Source organism: Coregonus clupeaformis, chromosome 40 (genome assembly GCF_020615455.1).
Source record: "Coregonus clupeaformis isolate EN_2021a chromosome 40, ASM2061545v1, whole genome shotgun sequence".
NCBI classification, from domain to species: Eukaryota; Metazoa; Chordata; class Actinopteri; order Salmoniformes; family Salmonidae; genus Coregonus; species Coregonus clupeaformis.
The window spans coordinates 7058752-7080399 of record NC_059231.1 but is presented as its reverse complement, the minus strand read 5'-3'; the positions used below and the strand labels follow the sequence as shown (position 1 = coordinate 7080399).

The following is a 21648-nucleotide window of genomic DNA, read 5'->3' as shown; positions in this document are numbered from 1 at the left end:
AAATAGCAGACAAAACTTGAGGACCAAAACCAAACGTTACTTTCCACCAGTTGAAGTCCGCCTCCCGCCTCCCAGCCCTGTTCAGATAGACTGTCCAGCTCACCCTGTTGGTCCCATGCTCCCAGCCCTGTTCAGATAGACTGTCCAGCTCACCCTGTTGGTCCCATGCTCCCAGCCCTGTTCAGATAGACTGTCCAGCTCACCCTGTTGGTCCCATGCTCCCAGCCCTGTTCAGATAGACTGTCCAGCTCACCCTGTTGGTCCCATGCTCCCAGCCCTGTTCAGATAGACTGTCCAGCTCACCCTGTTGGTCCCATGCTCCCAGCCCTGTTCAGATAGACTGTCCAGCTCACCCTGTTGGTCCCATGCTCCCAGCCCTGTTCAGATAGACTGTCCAGCTCACCCTGTTGGTCCCATGCTCCCAGCCCTGTTCAGATAGACTGTCCAGCTCACCCTGTTGGTCCCATGCTCCCAGCCCTGTTCAGATAGACTGTCCAGCTCACCCTGTTGGTCCCATGCTCCCAGCCCTGTTCAGATAGACTGTCCAGCTCACCCTGTTGGTTTCTATGAGGGGGGCTTCTTCATAGTCCTGTGTGTCTCCATGGTGCCTCAGCTCCTAGTGTCTGGATCAGAGGGCTGCCTCAGCTCCTAGTGTCTGGATCAGAGGGCTGCCTCAGCTCCTAGTGTCTGGATCAGAGGGCTGCCTCAGCTCCTAGTGTCTGGATCAGAGGGCTGCCTCAGCTCCTAGTGTCTGGATCAGAGGGCTGCCTCAGCTCCTAGTGTCTGGATCAGAGGGCTGCCTCAGCTCCTAGTGTCTGGATCAGAGGGCTGCCTCAGCTCCTAGTGTCTGGATCAGAGGGCTGCCTCAGCTCCTAGTGTCTGGATCAGAGGGCTGCCTCAGCTCCTAGTGTCTGGATCAGAGGGCTGCCTCAGCTCCTAGTGTCTGTATCAGTGGGCTGTAGCAGTCAGGTATGTTTTAGGCGTTTCCTCGGCAGGCCGAAGGGTGGGCACTGTGCCGATGCCAGGGCTCTGAAGGCCTCAGCCACTAAGTGAGGGTGGGACTGGATCATTGACTTCCAGCCTGCCGTCTCCATTATGTCCGTGGCATAACTGCAACACAACCACACAGACAGGAAATTAACACAGAGACATTGAAAACCAATCTAGGTTGAAGGTGTCCTTAACAACATCACACAGAATAAAACTCATTTTTCATTTCATATTCTAAAACAGTTCCATTCCGAAAGTTTTATCCAGGTAGAGTCTATTAATCTAACCCCCCCCCCTCCCCTCCCCCAATGCATCTCTTTGGAAGAGATAAGAGTTTGTTATTAATCTGGTGTCACATTTACATGTATATCAGATAGTTACATACTTGCTATTCCAGTTTTTCCCATCTTTACAGCCCAGCTGTCGGAGGACGCTGCACCTATAGGAGATAACAGAGCAGCGCTGAGAGAAGGTAAACAGCTGGCAGGAGGAATTCATCACTGGGACATTCTACAGATACTTGCCTGTTGATAAAATCTATGGCTTGTGCTTTGAGCTGCTCGGCACTGTGTAAGTCTGCCAGGATGAGGGTATCAGCCACGTTCTCCACAGAGAGGCTGTTGCACAGAGCCTCTTCACACATCACCTTTAAACGCTCCAATGCATACTGGAGGAGAGACAGAGGTTGGTTAGGGGTCAGAACGGTCTGAATGGAAGAGGAACAGTCTAACAGTGTACTGGGAGAGAAGAGAGCTGTAGGGTTACAGCCCTCCTGTAGCTCAGTTGGTAGAGCATTGCACATGCAACGCAAGGGTTGTGGGTTCGATTCCCACGGGGGCCAGTATGAAAAATTTATGCACTCACTAATTGGAAGTCGCTCTGGATAAGAGCGTCTGCTAAATGACAAAACATTTAAATTGGATCACTGACAATACAACTTTGTGGTCCTCTGTAGCTCAGCTGGTAGAGCACGGCGCTTGTAACGCCAGGGTAGTGGGTTCGATCCCCGGGACCACCCATACGTAAAAATGTATGCGCACAAGACTGTAAGTCGCTTTGGATAAAAGCGTCTGCTAAATGGCATATTATTATTATTATAACAGTACAGCGTACTGAGAGAGAAGGGAAGTGTAGGGTTACACCATCTCCCCTTAACAGTCCAATCTACTGAGAGAGAAGGGAAGTGCTGAATGAGGAAGCGCTGACACAACAACATTTGAAACAGGCAGATTATTTCTTATGACTATGACTTACTTTGTCAGCAGCTGCCAGCAGGTTGTCGGCCATCTTCTCCAGGTTGGGGGCTTTACCTGTGTAGATGAATCCCATCATCTCCTTAAATACGTCTGGGTCCACATCACTGATGTCCACACGGTTCTGAGACAGAACACAGAGGGAGGGCGACAACAGTGTGTTTGAAATCACTGTGTCTACTAGAGGAGTAAACCAGTAGTATCTTTCATATCTGGAACGGTCATTCCGTTAAAATAAAACTACACCCACCTTTTTACTCTCCTCCATCTCATGTTCAAACATGGCGCTAAAGACGGGAGATCTCGCTGTCAATCAAAGACAACAACATCAGTAAGATTCAAGGCAAAAACCACATAACATTATATTAACAACACATGTTCATGTTGCAGCTACTGGCAATATCCAATTAGGGTCAGGGGATTAGAACCCAGGTACTGCTGGACGGAGGGTATGGGAGATAGCCAGAGGGAGGGGAGGGCTAGGGTCAGGGGATTAGAACCCAGGTACTGCTGGACGGAGGGTATGGGAGATAGCCAGAGGGAGGGGGGGGCTAGGGTCAGGGGATTAGAACCCAGGTACTGCTGGACGGAGGGTATGGGAGATAGCCAGAGGGAGGGGAGGGCTAGGGTCAGGGGATTAGAACCCAGGTACTGCTGGACAGAGGGTATGGGAGATAGCCAGAGGGAGGGGAGGGCTAGGGTCAGGGGATTAGAACCCAGGTACTGCTGGACGGAGGGTATGGGAGATAGCCAGAGGGAGGGGAGGGCTAGGGTCAGGGGATTAGAACCCAGGTACTGCTGGACGGAGGGTATGGGAGATAGCCAGAGGGAGGGGAGGGCTAGGGTCAGGGGATTAGAACCCAGGTACTGCTGGACGGAGGGTATGGGAGATAGCCAGAGGGAGGGGGAGGGCTAGGGTCAGGGGATTAGAACCCAGGTACTGCTGGACGGAGGGTATGGGAGATAGCCAGAGGGAGGGGAGGGCTAGGGTCAGGGGATTAGAACCCAGGTACTGCTGGACGGAGGGTATGGGAGATAGCCAGAGGGGAGGGGAGGGCTAGGGTCAGGGGATTAGAACCCAGGTACTGCTGGACAGAGGGTATGGGAGATAGCCAGAGGGAGGGGAGGGCTAGGGTCAGGGGATTAGAACCCAGGTACTGCTGGACGGAGGGTATGGGAGATAGCCAGAGGGAGGGGAGGGCTAGGGTCAGGGGATTAGAACCCAGGTACTGCTGGACGCAGGGTATGGGAGATAGCCAGAGGGAGGGGAGGGCTAGGGTCAGGGGATTAGAACCCAGGTACTGCTGGACAGAGGGTATGGGAGATAGCCAGAGGGAGGGGAGGGCTAGGGTCAGGGGATTAGAACCCAGGTACTGCTGGACGGAGGGTATGGGAGATAGCCAGAGGGAGGGGAGGGCTAGGGTCAGGGGATTAGAACCCAGGTACTGCTGGACGCAGGGTATGGGAGATAGCCAGAGGGAGGGGAGGGCTAGGGTCAGGGGATTAGAACCCAGGTACTGCTTGGCTGAGCGGTATTACCTGCCAGGATGGATTTGTATGCCTTAAACTCCTGCCCTCCCACATAGAGGGAACTAGTAGTGTAGTAGTAGTGGTGTAGTAGTAATGGTGTAGTTGTGGCATACTAATTGTGTATAAGTGGTGTAGTACAGTAGTAGTAGTAGTAGTAATAGTGCAGTAGTAGTGATGTAGTAATAGCAGTAGTAGTACTAGTGTAGCAGTTATATTAGTGTAGTAGTAGTAGTGGTAGTATTGTAGTAATGGTGTAGTAGTGGTGTAGTACTGTATTAGTAGTGGTGGTGTAGTACTTCTGGTGTAGTATTAGTGGTGTAGTAGTACTATTAGTAGCAGTGTAGTAGTGGTGTAGAAGTAGTGTAGTAGTAGTATGGTTTTGTATGTAGTTGTGGTGTAGTAGTAGTAGTAGTAGTGGTAGTAGTAGTGGTAGTGGTAGTGGTAGTAGTAGTAGTAGTAGTAGTAGTAGTAGTAGTAGTAGTAGTAGCAGTAGCAGCAGCAATGTAGCAGTTGTGTAGTAGTAGTAGTAGTAGTGTAGTAGTAGTAGGTGTAGTAGTAGTAGTAGTAGTAGCAGTAGCAGCAGCAATGTAGCAGTTGTGTAGTAGTAGTAGTAGTAGTAGTGTAGTAGTAGTAGGTGTAGTAGTAGTAGTAGTAGCAGTAGCAGCAGCAATGTAGCAGTTGTGTAGTAGTAGTAGTAGTAGTAGTAGTGTAGTAGTAGTAGGTGTAGTAGTAGTAGTAGTAGTAGTAGTGGTGTAGTAGTGTTGTGGTGGTGTAGCAGTAGTAGTAGTGGTGTAGTAGTAGTAGTAGTAGTGGTACCTGCCAGGATGGATTTGTGTGCCTTGAACTCCTGCCCCCCCACATAGAGGGAACAGTCAGTGAAGCGAGAACACTCCCACAGGCTCCCCAGGTCGTCTGCCAGCTGGCACTCTGGGACCTTCAGCATGTTCATGTTGGACTGGCCAGAGATGTTCACAGAGTCCTGCACCACACTCACCTAGAATATAATATAACATACAATACATTATTTATACATTATCCATACATTTATCTATACATTTACATTATCAATACTAAATCATGTTGGACTGGCTAGAGATGTACACAGAGTCCTGCACCACACTCACCTAAATACATTCATCTATACTAAAACACAAGTACTATGTGGACACAATAATAGATGGTTTGGAGAGAACTTCTAAAACCTTGCAAGCCTTAATACTCAAATCAGTTTGGTTTTCCAAATCCGTTTTGGAATACTGACTGTGCAAACAGCAAGTTACAAGTGACCAAATTGGATTTGTATGTGTTCAGACAGCAGTCATTTGCTGACATGGCTAAGCTAGTTGTCATAGTAATGATGGGTGTGTGTACAGTAATGTAGGCTGATTGGTTGTGGTGCTCGTGCTTCCTATCACTCAGAAGTTATGTAGCAAGCTAAGGTGACAATGCATGCCATGGATGTTTTCCAGTTGCTTTGAATGTTCAATATCATAGTGTAAGAATGCTTTTAAAGCCTCAAAGGATAAGATGATCCAACTTTCAAAACAAGTCCTTTTTGTGTAGCCACAGCGATCAACTCGCTAGCTAGGTATAGCGTTTTAGCTTTCTAGCAAATTTTCCCCCTACATCGCACACCCCCTAACTTCAGACAGTCTCTAGCGGTTGGATGACTAAATCACCTCGAGCTCAACATTTAAATGGACTGGAAAATAACAGTACGTTTTGCGACTAACGACACCCTTCTAGCTAGCTGACCACAGATTTTCAGTGCAATTTATGCAAGTTAAGTTAGGTTTTGAGAGTTTTCAAAAAAGTTACATGTACACATTTTGTGGGACACGCTGCATATTGTAAAATTCGACTGCGCGACAGACAACACATCATTTAATATCCAAATTTGTACGTCTGAAATATAGCTAACGGATTTTCTAATATTGCTAGCTTAGTTGCTAAATGTTGACAGAACTGTTAAGACAGCAAAAAGGAAAGGAATTGTCAGCGTTAGATAATACATATCACGAAAACAGCTGAATGTTGTCAAGCTTTACCGTATCAAAATTGGAGTCCTCTGACGGGGGCGTTTTGCACAATCTGCAAAAATTAATTTGGAACTTTGAACAATGAACTTTTTGACACCTATCACTCACTGTTGGCTATGTTTCATTTTACAAAAGCTACATCTACATTTTAGTAATTTAGCAGACGCTCTTATCCAGAGCGACTTACAGGTAGTGAGTGCATACATTATTTTTTATTTATTTATTTCATACTGGCCCCCCGTGGGAATCGAACCCACAACCCTGGCGTTGCAAATGCCATGCTCTATCAACTGAACTACATCCCTGCCGGCCATTCCCTCTCATACCCTGGACGACGCTGGGCCAATTGTGCGCCGCCCCATGGGTCTCCCGGTCGCGGCCGGCTACGACAGAGCCTGGATTCGAACCAGGATTTCTAGCGGCACAGCTAGCTTTAGACCACTACGCCACTCAGGAGACCATAGAGGCAGTATTTAGTCAAATGTTACAATGTATGCATCAATATTAAACTAAACTGCTGAAGACTGTGATGTTTGAAAATATAACCTTAATGCAAGGATGTTAGTCACTACATATCCATATATTCATATATTAGTCACTATATACATTTGCAGTGTTTGTGTGGGACCTATTAAGTCCCAAAGGGGGAATATATTGGAGATTTCTAGTTAACTACTCTGTCTCACTTCAGGGCAGACAACATAACAAACCAATTATATGAATGATGCATGTTGTAGAATGAAACGCCTATATGCCCTATATGCCTATGGATTAAGAACCAATTAAAGGGTTAAAACAGAGCCATGATGAAATGGCTCTACAGGTATTTTTCCATTACATATATTATAATATGCTTAACAATAGTAGAGACATTTCTTTAATGTAAATGCTGTGCTTCTGAGAAGGGATGGTTCCCTCTAGCTCCCTGCAGCTGGTCTGGGTGTGTAGGACATGGGATGGAGATAAACTTCAGGAACAGATAGACCAGTATTTTAGCAAAAATGTTTATTTTTAATTCACAATCTGCAGAAACAATGAGAATAGAAAGGTTCAGAACTTTTGTAAAACATCACAGTACAGTTGAAATATATATGGCAAATAGAAATCCTATATGGATGGTGTTAAGAGATAGATGGGAGGTATTGAATGGAGTTGAAGGATGGGATTAATAACAACTAACAACAAATAATAACAAGATAACTAATAATGTAAGCATACTGTGTCCATAATAAGTATATAGGTTGTATGTTGGGAGCTTTTGTGAAAGAGCATAGTTAGAAAGATATGGCATATAGAAGCAAACCGGATGGACATCATGAAAATGATCGGAGAGGTTGAGAGTAGAAGAAGTTCAGGAGAAAAAACAAACAAAATATAATTATCGTAAAATTGACTGTGTCCATAAAATGTAGATAGTAAGTATAAGCTGGAAGTAGAGGCCTAAGCATTGTTGTTCACTAATTTACCCCAAGTAGGGAAAGGATGGCGGGGTTGAAAAGTAATAAAGGGGAGTATATATAAAAAAACATGGGGGATTGGAAGTGATGCAGACAATTACATTGATGGAAGTTACAATCTATCTGCAATATTAAGCTGATCTACCAACCCCCCCCCCAAAAAAAAAGAAGATAAATGACATAAAGAATGATAGTAAAAAGCTTTGGAGCACCTTAAATGACATTTTGGGAAAAAATACAAACTCTGCACAATTCATTGAATCAGATGGCTAATTCATCACAAAGCCAACTGATATTGCCAACTACTTTAATAATTTTTTCATTGGCAAGATTAGCAAACTTAGGCATGACATGTCACTACACATCCAAGTATATCTGACCAAATGATGAAAGACAAGCATTGTAATTTTGAATTCCGTAAAGTGAGTGTGGAAGAGGTGAAAAATTGACAATGACAAGCCACTGGGGTGTGACAACTTGGATGGAAAATTGCTGAGGATAATAGCGGATGATATTGCCACTCCTATTTGCCATATCTTCAATCTAAGCCTACTAAAATGTGTGCCCTCAGGCCTGGAGGGAAGCAAAAGTCATTCCGCTACCTAAGAATAGTAAAGCCCCCTTTACTGGCTCAAATAGCCGATCAATCAGCCTGTTACTAACCCTTAGTAAACATTTGGGAAAAAATGGTGTTTGACCAGATACAATGCTTTTTCACAGTAAACAAATTGACAACAAACTTTTAGCACGCTTATAGAGAAGGGCATTCAACAAGCACAGCACTTACACAAATGACTGATGATTGGCTTAGAGAAATTGATGATAAAAAGATTGTGGGGGCTGTTTTGTTAGACTTCAGTGCGACTTTTGACATTATTGATCATAGTCTGCTGCTGGAAAAACGTATGTGTTATGGCTTTACACCCCCTGCTATGATGTGGATAAAGAGTTACCTGTCTAACAGAACACAGAGGGTGTTCTTTAATGGAAGCCTCTCCAACATAATCCAGGTAGAAACAGGAATTCCCCAGGGCAGCTGTCTAGGCCCCGTTTTCAATCTTTACTAATGACATGCCACTGGCTTTGAGTAAAACCAGAGAGTATATGCATGCGGATGACTCAACTCTATACATGTCAGCTACTAAAGCGACTGAAATGACTGCAACACTTAACAAAGCGCTGCAGTTAGTTTCAGAGTGGGTGGCAAGGAATAAGTTAGTCCTAAAATATTTCTAAAACTAAAAGCATTGAATTTGGGACAAATCATCCACTAAACCCTAAACTTCAACTAAATATTGTAACAAATAATGTGGAAATTGAGCAAGTTGAGGTGACTAAACTGCTTGGAGTAACCCTGAATTGTAAACTGTCATGGTCAAAACAAATTGATACAACAGTAGCTAAGATGGGGAGAAGTACAGTTGAAGTTGGAAGTTTACATACACCTTAGCCAAATACATTTAAACTCAGTTTTTCACAGTTCCTGACATTTAATCCTAGTAAAAATTCCCTGTCTTAGGTTAGTTAGGATCACCACTTTATTTTAAGAATGTGAAATGTCAGAATAATAGTAGAGAGAATTATTTATTTGAGCTTTTAGTTCTTTCATCACATTCCCAGTGGGTCAGAAGTTTACATACACTCAATTAGTATTTGATAGCATTGCCTTTCAATTGTTTAACTTGGGTCAAACGTTTCGAGTAGCCTTCCACAAGCTTCCCACAATAAGTTGGGTGAATTTTGGCCCATTCCTCCTGACAGAGCTGGTGTAACTGTGTCAGGTTTGTAGGCCTCCTTGCTCACACACGCCTTTTCAGTTCTGCCCACAAATGTTCTATAGGATTGAGGTCAGGGTTTTATGATGGCCACTCCAATACCTTGACTTTGTTGTCCTTAAGCCATTTTGCCACAACTTTGGAAGTATGCTTGGGGTCATTGTCCATTTGGAAGACCCATTTGCGACCAAGCTTTAACTTCCTGACTGATGTCTTTAGATGTTGCTTCAATATATCCACATAATTTTCCTTCCTCATGATGCCATCTATTTTGTGAAGTGCACCAGTCCCTCCTGCAGCAAAGCACCCCCACAGCATGATGCAGCCACCCCTGTGCGTCACGGTTGGGATCGTGTTCTTCGGCTTGCAAGGGACCCCCTTTTTCCTCCAAACATAACAATGGTCATTATGGCCAAACAGTTCTATTTTTGTTTCATCAAACCAGAGGACATTTCTCAAAAAAGTACGATCTTTGTCCCCATGTGCAGTTGCAAACCGTTGTCTGGCTTTTTTATGGCGGTTTTGGAGCAGTGGCTTCTTCCTTGCCGAGTGGCCTTTCAGGTTATGTTGATATAGGACTTGTTTTACTGTGGATATACAGTGGGGAGAACAAGTATTTGACACACTGCCGATTTTGCAGGTTTTCCTACTTACAAAGCATGTAGAGGTCTGTAATTTTTATCATAGGTACACTTCAACTGTGAGAGACAGAATCTAAAATCCAAAAAAAAAAGAAAAAATCCAAAAAATCACATTGTATGATTTTTAAGTAATAATTTGCATTTTATTGCATGACATAAGTATTTGATCACCTACCAACCAGTAAGAATTCCAGCTCTCACAGACCTGTTAGTTTTTCTTTAAGAAGCCCTCCTGTTCTCCACTCATTACCTGTATTAACTGCACCTGTTTGAACTCGTTACCTGTATAAAAGACACCTGTCCACACACTCAATCAAACAGACTCCAACCTCTCCACAATGGCCAAGACCAGAGAGCTGTGTAAGGACATCAGGGATAACATTGTAGACCTGCACAAGGCTGGGATGGGCTACAGGACAATAGGCAAGCAGCTTGGTGAGAAGGTAACAACTGTTGGCGTAATTATTAGAAAATGGAAGAAGTTCAACATGACGGTCAATCACCCTCGGTCTGGGGCTCCATGCAAGATCTCACCACGTGGGGCATCAATGATCATGAGGAAGGTGAGGGATCAGCCCAGAACTACACGCCAGGACCTGGTCAATGACCTGAAGAGAGCTGTGATCACAGTCTCAAAGAAAACCATTAGTAACACACTACGCCGTCATGGATTTAAATCCTGCAGCGCACGCAAGGTCCCCCTGCTCAAGCCAGCGCATGTCCAGGCCCGTCTGAAGTTTGCTAATGACCATCTGGATGATCCAGAGGAGGAATGGGAGAAGGTAATGTGGGTTGATGAGACAAAAATAAAGCTTTTTGGTCTAAACTCCACTCGCCGTGTTTGGAGGAAGAAGAAGGATGAGTACAACCCCAAGAACACCATCCCAACCTTGAAGCATGGAGGTGGAAACATCATTCTTTGGGGATGCTTTTCTGCAAAGGGACGACTGCACCGTATTGAGGGGAGGATGGATGGGGCCATGTATTGCGAGATCTTGGCCAACAACCTCCTTCCCTCAGTAAGAGCATTGAAGATGGGTCGTGGCTGGTTCTTCCAGCATGACAACGACCCGAAACACACAGCCAGGGCAACTAAGGAGTGGCTCCGTAAGAAGCATCTCAAGGTCCTGGAGTGGCCTAGCCAGTCTCCAGACCTGAACCCAATAGAAAATCTTTGGAGGGAGCTGAAAGTCTGTATTGCCCAGCGACAGCCCCGAAACCTGAAGGATCTGGAGAAGGTCTGTATGGAGGAGTGGGCCAAAATCCCTGCTGCAGTGTGCGCAAACCTGGTCAAGACCTACAGGAAACGTATGATCTCTGTAATTGCAAACAAAGGTTTCTGTACCAAATATTAAGTTCTGCTTTTCTGATGCATCTTTTCACTCCCTCCTCTCTACATTTTCTTCCTCTGTTTCTGCTGCTAAAGCCACTTTCTACCACTCTAAATTTCAAGCCTCTGCCTCTAACCCTAGGAAGCTCTTTGCCACCTTCTCCTCCCTGCTGAATCCCCCTCCTCATCCCTCTCTGTGGACGACTTTGTCAACCATTTTGAAAAGAAGGTTGACGACATCCGATCCTCATTTATTAAGTCAAATGACACCGCCCTACTATTTGCTTTGACTATTTGCTTTCTCCCCTCTCTCTCCAGATGAAATCTTGCGACTTGTGACGGCCGGCCGCCCAACAACCTGCCCGCATTACCCTATCCCCTCCTCTCTTCTCCAGACCATTTCCGGAGACCTTCTCCCTTACCTCACCTCGCTCATCAACTCATCCTTGACCGCTGGCCATGTCCCTTCCGTCTTCAAGAGAGCGAGAGTTGCACCCCCTCCTCAAAAACCTACACTCGATCCCTCCGATGTCAACAACTACAGACCAGTATCCCTTCTTTCTTTTCTCTCCAAAACTCTTGAGCCTGCCGTCTCTAGCCAACTCTCCTGCTATCTCTCTCAGAATGACCTTCTTGATCCAAACCAGTCAGGTTTCAAGACTGGTCATTCAACTGAGACTGCTCTTCTCTGCATCACGGAGGCTCTCCACACTGCTAAAGCTAACTCTCTCTCCTCTGCTCTTATCCTTCTAGACCTATCCGCTGCCTTTGATACTGTGAACCATCAGATCCTCCTCTCCACCCTCTCCGAGTTGGGCATCTCAGGCGCGGCTCACTCTTGGATTGCGTCCTACCTGACCGGTCGCTCCTACCAGGTGGCGTGGCGAGAATCTGTCTCCGCACCACGTGCTCTCACCACTAGTGTCCCCCAGGGCTCAGTTCTAGGCCCTCTCCTATTCTCTCTATACACCAAGTCACTTGGCTCTGTCATATCCTCACATGGTCTCTCCTATCATTGCTACGCAGACGACACACAATTAATTTTCTCCTTTCCTCCTTCTGATAACCAGGTGGCGAATCGCATCTCTGCATGTCTGGCAGACATATCAGTGTGGATGTCGGATCAACACCTCAAGCTGAACCTCGGCAAGACAGAGCTGCTCTTCCTCCCGGGGAAGGACTGCCTGCTCCATGATCTCACCATCACGGTTGACAACTCCAATGTGTCCTCCTCCCAGAGTGCAAAGAACCTTGGCGTGACCCTGGACAATACCCTGTCGTTCTCCGCTAACATCAAAGCGGTGACCCGATCCTGCAGGTTCATGCTCTACAACATTCGCAGAGTACGACCCTACCTTACACAGAAAGCGGCACAGGTCCTAATCCAGGCACTTGTCATCTCCCGTCTGGATTACTGCAACTCGTTGTTGGCTGGGCTCCCTGCCTGTGCCATTAGACCCCTACAACTTATCCAGAACGCTGCAGTCCGTCTGGTGTTCAACCTTCCCAAGTTCACTCATGTCACCCCGCTCCTCTGCACACTCCACTGGCTTCCAGTTGAGGCTCGCATCTACTACAAGACCATGGTGCTTTCCTACAGAGATGTGAGGGGAACGGCACCTCCTTACCTTCAGGCTCTGATCAGACCCTACACCCAAACGAGGGCACTACGTTCATCCACCTCTGGCCTGCTTGCTCCCCTACCTCTACGGAAGCATAGTTCCCGCTCAGCCCAGTCAAAGCTATTTGCTGCTCTGGCACCCCAATGGTGGAACAAGCCCCCCCACGACGCCAGGACAGCGGAGTCACTGACCACCTTCCGGAGACACTTGAAACCCTACCTCTTTAAGGAATACCTGGAATAGTATAAAAGTAATCCTTCTTCCCCCACCCCCCATAAAAAAAAAAGTGGATGTTTTCTTTGATACCAACGACAACACAGACACTTCCCCAGCTGTATTGTGGGAAACACTGAAGGCTTATTTGAGAGGCTGTATCATCTCCTTTCAGGCTGCCAGGAGAAGGCAAAGCAGAGAAAAATTTGTAGAATTGGAGGGACAAATTCACTTACTGGATAGGGAGAATGCTAGTCATCCATCTATTGAGAAACAGAAAAAAATAATCTGATTCTCTCAGCTAAAATTGCAAAATCTTTACTCTATTCCAAACAATAGTATTTTGAGTTTGGTGATAAACCGCACAAATTACTTGCCAGACAACTTTGAAAAACTGAGAGTGACCGAATGATTCACAAAGTTAAATCTTTAACTGGGGAATTTCTCTCTTCCCCCAAGGACATCAATGAAAGATTCCGTCAGTTTTACGAGACTCTATATAGATCTGAAGCAGATCCAAACCCCTTAATTATGCAAAACTTTTTGGAGGACTGTAATCTCCCTGCCCTGAACCAGGAAGATTTTAACTTCCTGAATAAGGAAATATCTGTCTGAGAAATTTGAGAAACAATTAAATCTCTAAAGAGTGGCAAGACCCCGGGCCCAGATGGGTTCCCTGGTGAATACTATAAAACATTCAGCAACATTCTCTCTCCCTACCTGCTCAAACAGTTTGTTCAGGCCAATGAGGATGGAGCTCTCCCATCTACCTTGGATGAGGCGTTTATTACAGTTATACATAAAAAGGGTAAAGATCCAGAAGTAGGGTCATACAGACCAATATCCCTCCTCAATACAGACCAAAAGATCTTAGCAAAAACTCTGGCTAACAGGCTTAGCACTTTAGTGGGCAAATTGGTCCATTCGGACCAGACCGGCTTTATCCCTAACAGAAACTCATTCTTCAATCTCAGGCGCCTCTTCAACATTATGTATTCTCAGAGGTTACCTAACGTGGACCATGCCGTTATATCTCATTGACGCCGAAAAGGCCTTTGACCAAGTTGAGTGGTCCTATCTATTTAAGGTCCTACAGAAATGTAATATTGGAGATGGGTTCATAAAATGGATCCAGCTTCTATATAGGAACCCCTGTGCGAGAATACTCACTAACTAATCATTGTCGCCCCGATTTAACCTTTATAGAGGGACAGGGCAGGGTTGTGCGCTGTCGCTTCTGCTTTTTGCTATAGCCATTGAACCTCTCGCTCAAGCGATCAGATCTCACGCAACAAACTCTATACGCAGATGACATTCTCCTCTATGTAATGGAACCCCAATCTAGTATTCCAGCTATTCTTGCTGTGATGAACCTGTTTGGTTCCTTGTTGGATACAGAATAAATGGGAACAAGAGTGAATTAATGCCCATACGGTTGCAAAACCCCTCTTGGTTAGAACTTCTTCCATTTGAGTTATCTTCAGATAAATTTATCTATCTAGGAATTGTAGTTACCAAACAATACTCCTCTCTATTTAAAGAAAAATGTCCCCTCTCTGATGCAAAAACTCAAGGCAAACACAATTTTGGAGAACTCTCCCAATTTCCCTGCTCGGAAGAATTAATACCATTAAAATGGTCTTCCTCCCACAACTGCTTTACCTATTCCAGAACATCCCGGAACTCATACCTAAGTCCTTTCATAAACAACTGGACTCACCTACATCTTCTGCACAGATTCTGTCAAACCTGGGCCCTGACAGTAAATCTCAGTAAGACAAAAATAATGGTGTTCCAAAAAAGGTCCAGTTGCCAGGACCACAAACACAAATTCCATCTAGACACCGTTGCCCTAGAGCATACAAAAAACTATACATACCTCGGCCTAAACATCAGCACCACAGGTAACTTCCACAAAGCTGTGAACGATCTGAGAGACAAGGCAAGAAGGGCCTTCTATGCCATCAAAAGGAACATAACATTTGACATACCAATTAGGATCTGGCAAAAAATACTTGAATCAGTTATAGAACCCATTGCCCTTCATGGTTGTGAGGTCTGGGGTCCGCTCACCAAACAAGAATTCACAAAAATGGGACAAACACTAAATGCATGACCATATTAGAGACACATATTTCCCTCAGATTACACAGACCCACAAAGAATTTGAAAACAAACCCATTTTGATAAACTCCCATATCTATTGGGTGAAATACCACAGTGTGCAATCACAGCAGCAAGATTTGTGACCTGTTGCCACAAGAAAAGGGCAACCAGTGAAGAACAAACACCATTTTAAATACAACCCATATTTATGATTATTTATTTTCCCATTTGTACCTTAACTATCTGCACATAATATGACATTTGAAATGTCTTTATTCTTTTGGAACTTCTGAGTGTAATGTTTACTGTTAATATTTATTGTTTATTTCACTTTTGGTTATTATCTACTTCACTTGCTTTGGCAATGTTAACATGCGTTTCCCATGTCAATAAAGCCCTTCAATTGAACATTGAATTGAGAGAGAGAGAGAGAGAGAGGTGTGGATACTCTGTTGACTACCCTAGAGAGAAAGAGGTGTGGATACTCTGTTGACTACCCTAGAGAGAAAGAGGTGTGGATACTCTGTTGACTACCCTAGAGAGAAAGAGGTGTGGATACTCTGTTGACTACCCTAGAGAGAAAGAGGTGTGGATACTCTGTTGACTACCCTAGAGAGAAAGAGGTGTGGATACTCTGTTGACTACCCTAGAGAGAAAGAGGTGTGGATACTCTGTTGACTACCCTAGAGAGAAAGAGGTGTGGATACTCTGTTGACTACCCTAGAGAGAAACTGGTGTGGATACTCTGTAGGCTGGACATCAGAGGGTTGGAGTTAAGATCAGAATGAATGGTGATTTGCCGCTGTGGGTGAAAATCCAGCACTTAAAGAGGAAATGAGGAATATATGTATAATTATTTAACTACTGCAGATGTGAGAGAAATAGCTGTAAGGGTTAGAAGTATTGTTGTCTGCTAGTTTACTCTAATTAGGGATGGTATGGGGGAAAACAATAAGGGGGATTATAAATGATACAAACAATTACATTGATAGAACCTACAATCTATCTGCAATATTAAAGCTGATCTACCCCATATAGTGATACTGAGTCCATGTAGACTGTGTCAAAGAGCATCTTAAATAATTTCACAGCCCATCTTCCGAAAACATCTGAAACCCTACCTCTTCAAAGAGTATGTTAAATAATTCCACAGCACCCCCTTGCACCAGCTCCTCACCCCGACCCCCCCACACAAAAAAAGCCTTTTGTGAACTAACACTCGTACTTCACCTTTCCCCCCACTAGCTCCTCACCCCGACCCCCTCCCCCCCACTAGCTCCTCACCCCGACCCCCTCCCCCCACTACCTCTGACTCTGCTGATAGCTACTTTATTGAGGAAAAATGTACTTACTATGACTGAGATATGTGGTTGTCCCACCTAGCTATCTTCAGATGAATGCACTAACTGTAAGTCGCTCTGTATAAGAGTGTCTTACCTCACAGAACAGGGTTAGCTTGTCGTCAGGTAACAGCCCGTTGGCTTCATCAAGCAGGAAATCTCTTCTAATAAACTTTTTGAAGCCCCAGTCCTTCCCCTGGACAAACCGATAGGCTCTTTGGCTTTCTGCAGGGAGGAGGCAGAATCCAAAACACACTTAGTTTGTGTCTATGAGGCTCTAACTAGGAGAATACAAGTAACTAGTATGTTTGTTGAATGATGATTTCCATAAAGTCAGTTGTGTTTGTTACTAACCCATAGCTTTAGTCTCTTCTCTTTTAGTGTTCAATAAGGAAAACTTGAACTTCGCTCTGACTTCACTTTTTGGACAACTAACAAGAAGTAAATACAACGACAGATAATCTTTGCTTTCATCATCCAGTCCTTTTGGGTTGACTCTCAGACACCTGGGCAGGAAACAGAGGAGGAACACAACAGAATATTAGTTCTGGTACAGCCAGATCCAGTCCTTTTGGGTTGACTCTCAGACACCTGGGCAGGAAACAGAGGAGGAACACAACAGAATATTAGTTCTGGTACAGCCAGATCCAGTCCTTTTGGGTTGACTCTCAGACACCTGGGCAGGAAACAGAGGAGGAACACAACAGAATATTAGTTCTGGTACAGCCAGATCCAGTCCTTTTGGGTTGACTCTCAGACACCTGGGCAGGAAACAGAGGAGGAACACAACAGAATATTAGTTTAGCAGAGGCTGTATTACCCGTCATTATTCACAACAACAAAAAAGCTGTTGAGATCAAGATAATACTCTTTGTCCTGACTAGAAGCATTTTATAAGTATATGTATAATGAATTGATGACAGTATTTTTTTAAATATATATATATATATATTTTTTTTGTATTAATACAGCAAATGTTGTGACTAATAAAGTTTACCATTTCATCTTGTCATTGGGTCCAGAGGAGAAGGTGGAACTCTTTAAAACCTCCCCCATCTCCTCTCTACAGAAACTGAAGTTGTTGATGGTCCACATGTAGGAGAACTTCACTACTTTTACCTGAAACGAAAAGGCAACAATCACAACTGTTCTATCCATTTCAAAAGACACCCTGTGCTGTTGACAAGCAAGCTGTCTTTTTTAGTTTGGATCCTGTGACGCTTGACATCAGTTGCTGGGACTGCTAGTCTCTGTCCAGTGATCCTGCCAACCAAGGCCGGGTCTGAGGAGCTATTTGGCGTAGCAGCTAGCCTAGCTGCCATCTTGCTGCGTAACAAGCTAGCAGGGTTTCTTGAGAACGCAGCCCGCGACACGGTTAGCCATTGCCAGATTGTCCCGGGTTTGTGGCTGTCTAGATCCCTGCTGTTTGTTGTTTCCATCTTCCCTGTGACCTGCCCTGTCTGGAAGTGAAGGAGTAACAGCGTAACCTACATTGTTACCATGACAAAGACCAAAGCCGGCGGGAGTACCGTTGAGGACAATGGTGTCTATCACACGTGAAGGATATTTTAAACAAACAAAAAGAGTTCTACAAGGCGTTGTTACAACAACAAGAAAATATCTTCAAGTGTTTTGTCCAAATACTGGTGGTGTCAACTAATAAAAGAATGGACGACCTGACCAGAGAGGTCCAGGACCTGAAGAACAGTTTGACCAGAGAGGTCCAGGACCTGAAGAACAGTTTGACCAGAGAGGTCCAGGACCTGAAGAACAGTTTGACCAGAGAGGTCCAGGACCTGAAGAACAGTTTACAGTTCTCCCAGGGTCAGCTCGATGAGTTGAAACAGGAGAACAGCAAGATGACAGCAATCTGTAAGTCATTGAGAGAGGACATCAGTTCTGTGTGTGAATCCATGATAACAATGAAGGATAAATCAGACAAGGGGGACAATCAAGATGGAACAACGTTGTGGATGGAATTGCAGAATCTCCACGAGACCTGGACGGAGTCTGAGGACAAAGTGAGGGAAATGATCTCTGAGAAACAGGAGATTTAGGTGGAGCGCCCCCACAGGACTGGAAAACCCACCACCGGGTGGCAGGCCCAGGCCGATAGTGGTCAAGTTCCTGAGGTTCAAGGATAAGGTAGCTGTTCTGGAAAGAGCCAAGAACTTGAGAGGAACAACAACTGTTGGCGCAATTATTAGAAAATTGAAGAAGTTCAAGATGACGGTCAATCACCCTCGGTCTGGGGCTCCATGCAAGATCTCACCTCGTGGGGCATCAATGATCATGAGGAAGGTGAGGGATCAGCCCAGAACTACACGGCATGACCTGGTCAATGACCTGAAGAGAGCTGGGACCACAGTCTCAAAGAAAACCATTAGTAACACACTACGCCGTCATGAATTAAAATCCTGCAGCGCACGCAAGGTCCCCCTGCTCAAGCCAGCGCATGTCCAGGCCCGTCTGAAGTTTGCCAATGACCATCTGGATGATCCAGAGGAGGAATGGGAGAAGGTCATGTGGTCTGATGAGACAAAAATAGAGCTTTTTGGTCTAAACTCCACTCGCCGTGTTTGGAGGAAGAAGGATGAGTACAACCCCAAGAACTCCATCCCAACCGTGAAGCATGGAGGTGGAAACATCATTCTTTGGGGATGCTTTTCTGCAAAGGGGACAGGACGACTGCACCGTATTGAGGGGAGGATGGATGGGGCCATGTATCGCGAGATCTTGGCCAACAACCTCCTTCCCTCAGTAAGAGCATTGAAGATGGGTCGTGGCTGGGTCTTCCAGCATGACAACGACCTGAAACACACAGCCAGGGCAACTAAGGAGTGGCTCCGTAAAAAGCATCTCAAGGTCCTGGATTGGCCTAGCCAGTCTCCAGACCTGAACCCAATAGAACATCTTTGGAGGGAGCTGATAGTCCGTATTGCCCAGCGACAGCCCCGAAACCTGAAGGATCTGGAGAAGGTCTGTATGGAGGAGTGGGCCAAAATCCCTGCTGCAGTGTGTGCAAACCTGGTCAAGACCTACAGGAAACATATGATCTCTGTAATTGCAAACAAAGGTTTCTGTACCAAATATTAAGTTCTGCTTTTCTGATGTATCAAATACTTATGTCATGCATTAAAATGCAAATTAATTACTTAAAAATCATACAATGTGATTTTCTGGATTTTTGTAAGAATGCTGTTCATTGACTATAGCTCAGCATTCAACACCATAGTACCCTCCAAGCTCATCATTAAGCTCGAGGCCCTGGGTCTGAACCCCGCCCTGTGCAACTGGGTCCTGGACTTCCTGACGGGCCGCCCCCAGGTGGTCAAGGTAGGAATCAAACATCTCCACTTCGCTGATCCTCATCACTGGGACCCCACAAGGGTGCGTGCTCAGCCCCCTCCTGTACTCCCTGTTCACCCATGACTGCGTGACCAAGCACGCCTCCAACTCAATCATCAAGTTCGCAGACGACACAACAGTAGTAGGCTTGATTACCAACAATGACGAGACCGCCTACAGGGAGGAGGTGAGGCCTCTGGGAGTGTGGTGCCAGGAAAATAACCTATCACTCAACGTCAAAAAACAACGGAGATGATCGTGGACTTCAGGAAACAGCAGAGGGTGCACCCACCTATCCACATCGACGGGACCGCAGTGGAGAAGGTGGAAAGATTTAAGTTCCTTGGTGTACACATCACTGACAAACTGAAATGGTCCAGCCACGCAGACAGTGTGGTGAAGAAGGCGCAACAGAGCCTCTTCAACCTCAGGAGGCTGAAGAAATTTGGCTTGGCACCTAAAACCCTCACAAACTTTTACCGATGCACAATTGAGAGCATCCTATCGGGCTGTATCACCGCCTGGTACGGCAACTGCACCGCCCGCAACCGCAGGGCTCTCCAGAGGGTGGAGCGGTCTGCCGAACGCATTACCGGAGGAAAACTACTCGCCCTCCAAGACACCAACAGCACCCGATGTCACAGGAAGGCCAAAAAGATCATCAAGGACTTCAACCACCCGAGCCACTACCTGTTCACCCCGCTATCATCCAGAAGGTGAGGTCAGTACAGGTGCATCAAAGCTGGGACCGAGAGACTGAAAAACAGCTTCTATCTCAAGGCCATCAGACTGTTAAATAGCCATCACTAGCACATTAGAGGCTGCTGCTGCCTATTGAAATCACTGGCCACTTTAAGAAATGGAACACTAGTCACTTTAATAATGTTTACATATCTTGCACTACTCATCTCATATGTATATACTGTATTCTATTCTATAATATTCTACTGTATTTTAGTCCATGCCGCTCTGTCATTGCTTGTCCATATGTATATATTCTTAAATTCCATTCCTTACTAGATTTGTGTGTATTGGGTAGATATTGTGAAATTGTTAGATGTTACTTGTTAGATATTACTGCACTGTCGGAGCTAGAAGCACAAGCATTTCGCTACACCCGCAATAACATCTGCTAAACACATATGTGACAAATAAAATGTGATTTGATTTGAACAACGACGGGGACGAAGCCCAAAACAAACACGTAAACCCAAACAAAAGAGCGAGGTGTAAACCTCTAAACACACGGGAGGAGACCCGTAATAACAAGAGCACAATACACGGTACTCACAAGACCAACGGACATGGGACAATAATCGACAAGGACAATGGGGAACATTGAAATATACACATACTAAATCAGGGGGAACGGGTACCAGGAGTGCGTAATGAGACAAGACAGTCCGGGGTTGGTGGTAATGAACCAGATTAGTGATGCCTAGAAGGCCGGTGACGTAGACCTCCGGAGCTGGTGAACGGAATGAGCAGCAGTACCGGGGGGATCCGTGACAGTACACCCCTCCCCAGCGAGGCGACACTCGGGGATGAACACAGGAATGCGCCGCGGGTCGGTGAGGGCGCCAACGGTGAAAATCCCTGGTCAGCGAAGCATCCAAGATGTCCACCACAGGAACCCAGCACCGCTCCTCTGGGCCAGTCGATGAGGTACTGGAGACGCCACGCCCGATGCCTTGAATCCAGGACTTCATGGACCGAGTACGCCGGACCTCCCGCAATGTCCAGAGGAGGAGGCGGGGCGTCACTGGGTCCAGCCTCAGCGAGGGGACCAGGCACCACTGGCCTGAGGAGAGACACATGAAAAGTCGGGTTAATGCGGTAATCAGCAGGGAGTTGCAAACGGTACGTTACCTCATTAACCCTCCTCAGAACTTTAAACAGCCGCACAAACCGCGGGCTCAGCTTCCGGCAGGGCAGGCAGAGGGGCAGGTTCTGGGTGGAGAGCCAGACCCGGTCGCCTGGAGAGACCCCAACACGCACTGGAAA

General features: G+C 45.7%; 1 protein-coding gene across 5 annotated transcripts in view; it reads right to left on the bottom strand.

Annotated features, from left to right (window-relative positions):
• Positions 1 to 576: 576 nt before the first annotated feature.
• The window catches only part of LOC121554854 (speckle-type POZ protein-like A), a 39971-nt gene continuing 18899 nt past the window's right edge, over positions 577 to 21648 (bottom strand). For 4 of the 5 annotated variants that reach the window (XM_045212062.1, XM_045212064.1, XM_045212063.1 and 1 more), the window contains 9 exons: positions 17294 to 17415; positions 16651 to 16802; positions 16394 to 16521; positions 4590 to 4767; positions 2494 to 2549; positions 2245 to 2367; positions 1515 to 1657; positions 1376 to 1429; positions 577 to 1110 (listed from right to left, as the gene is read on the bottom strand). In XM_045212062.1, coding sequence (XP_045067997.1) covers positions 966 to 1110; positions 1376 to 1429; positions 1515 to 1657; positions 2245 to 2367; positions 2494 to 2549; positions 4590 to 4767; positions 16394 to 16521; positions 16651 to 16802; positions 17294 to 17415 — 1101 coding nt within the window. In that variant the 3' untranslated portion in view covers positions 577 to 965. The remainder of the gene's footprint in view (positions 1111 to 1375; positions 1430 to 1514; positions 1658 to 2244; positions 2368 to 2493; positions 2550 to 4589; positions 4768 to 16393; positions 16522 to 16650; positions 16803 to 17293; positions 17416 to 21648) is intronic. The other variant, XM_045212061.1, reaches the window with a different exon arrangement.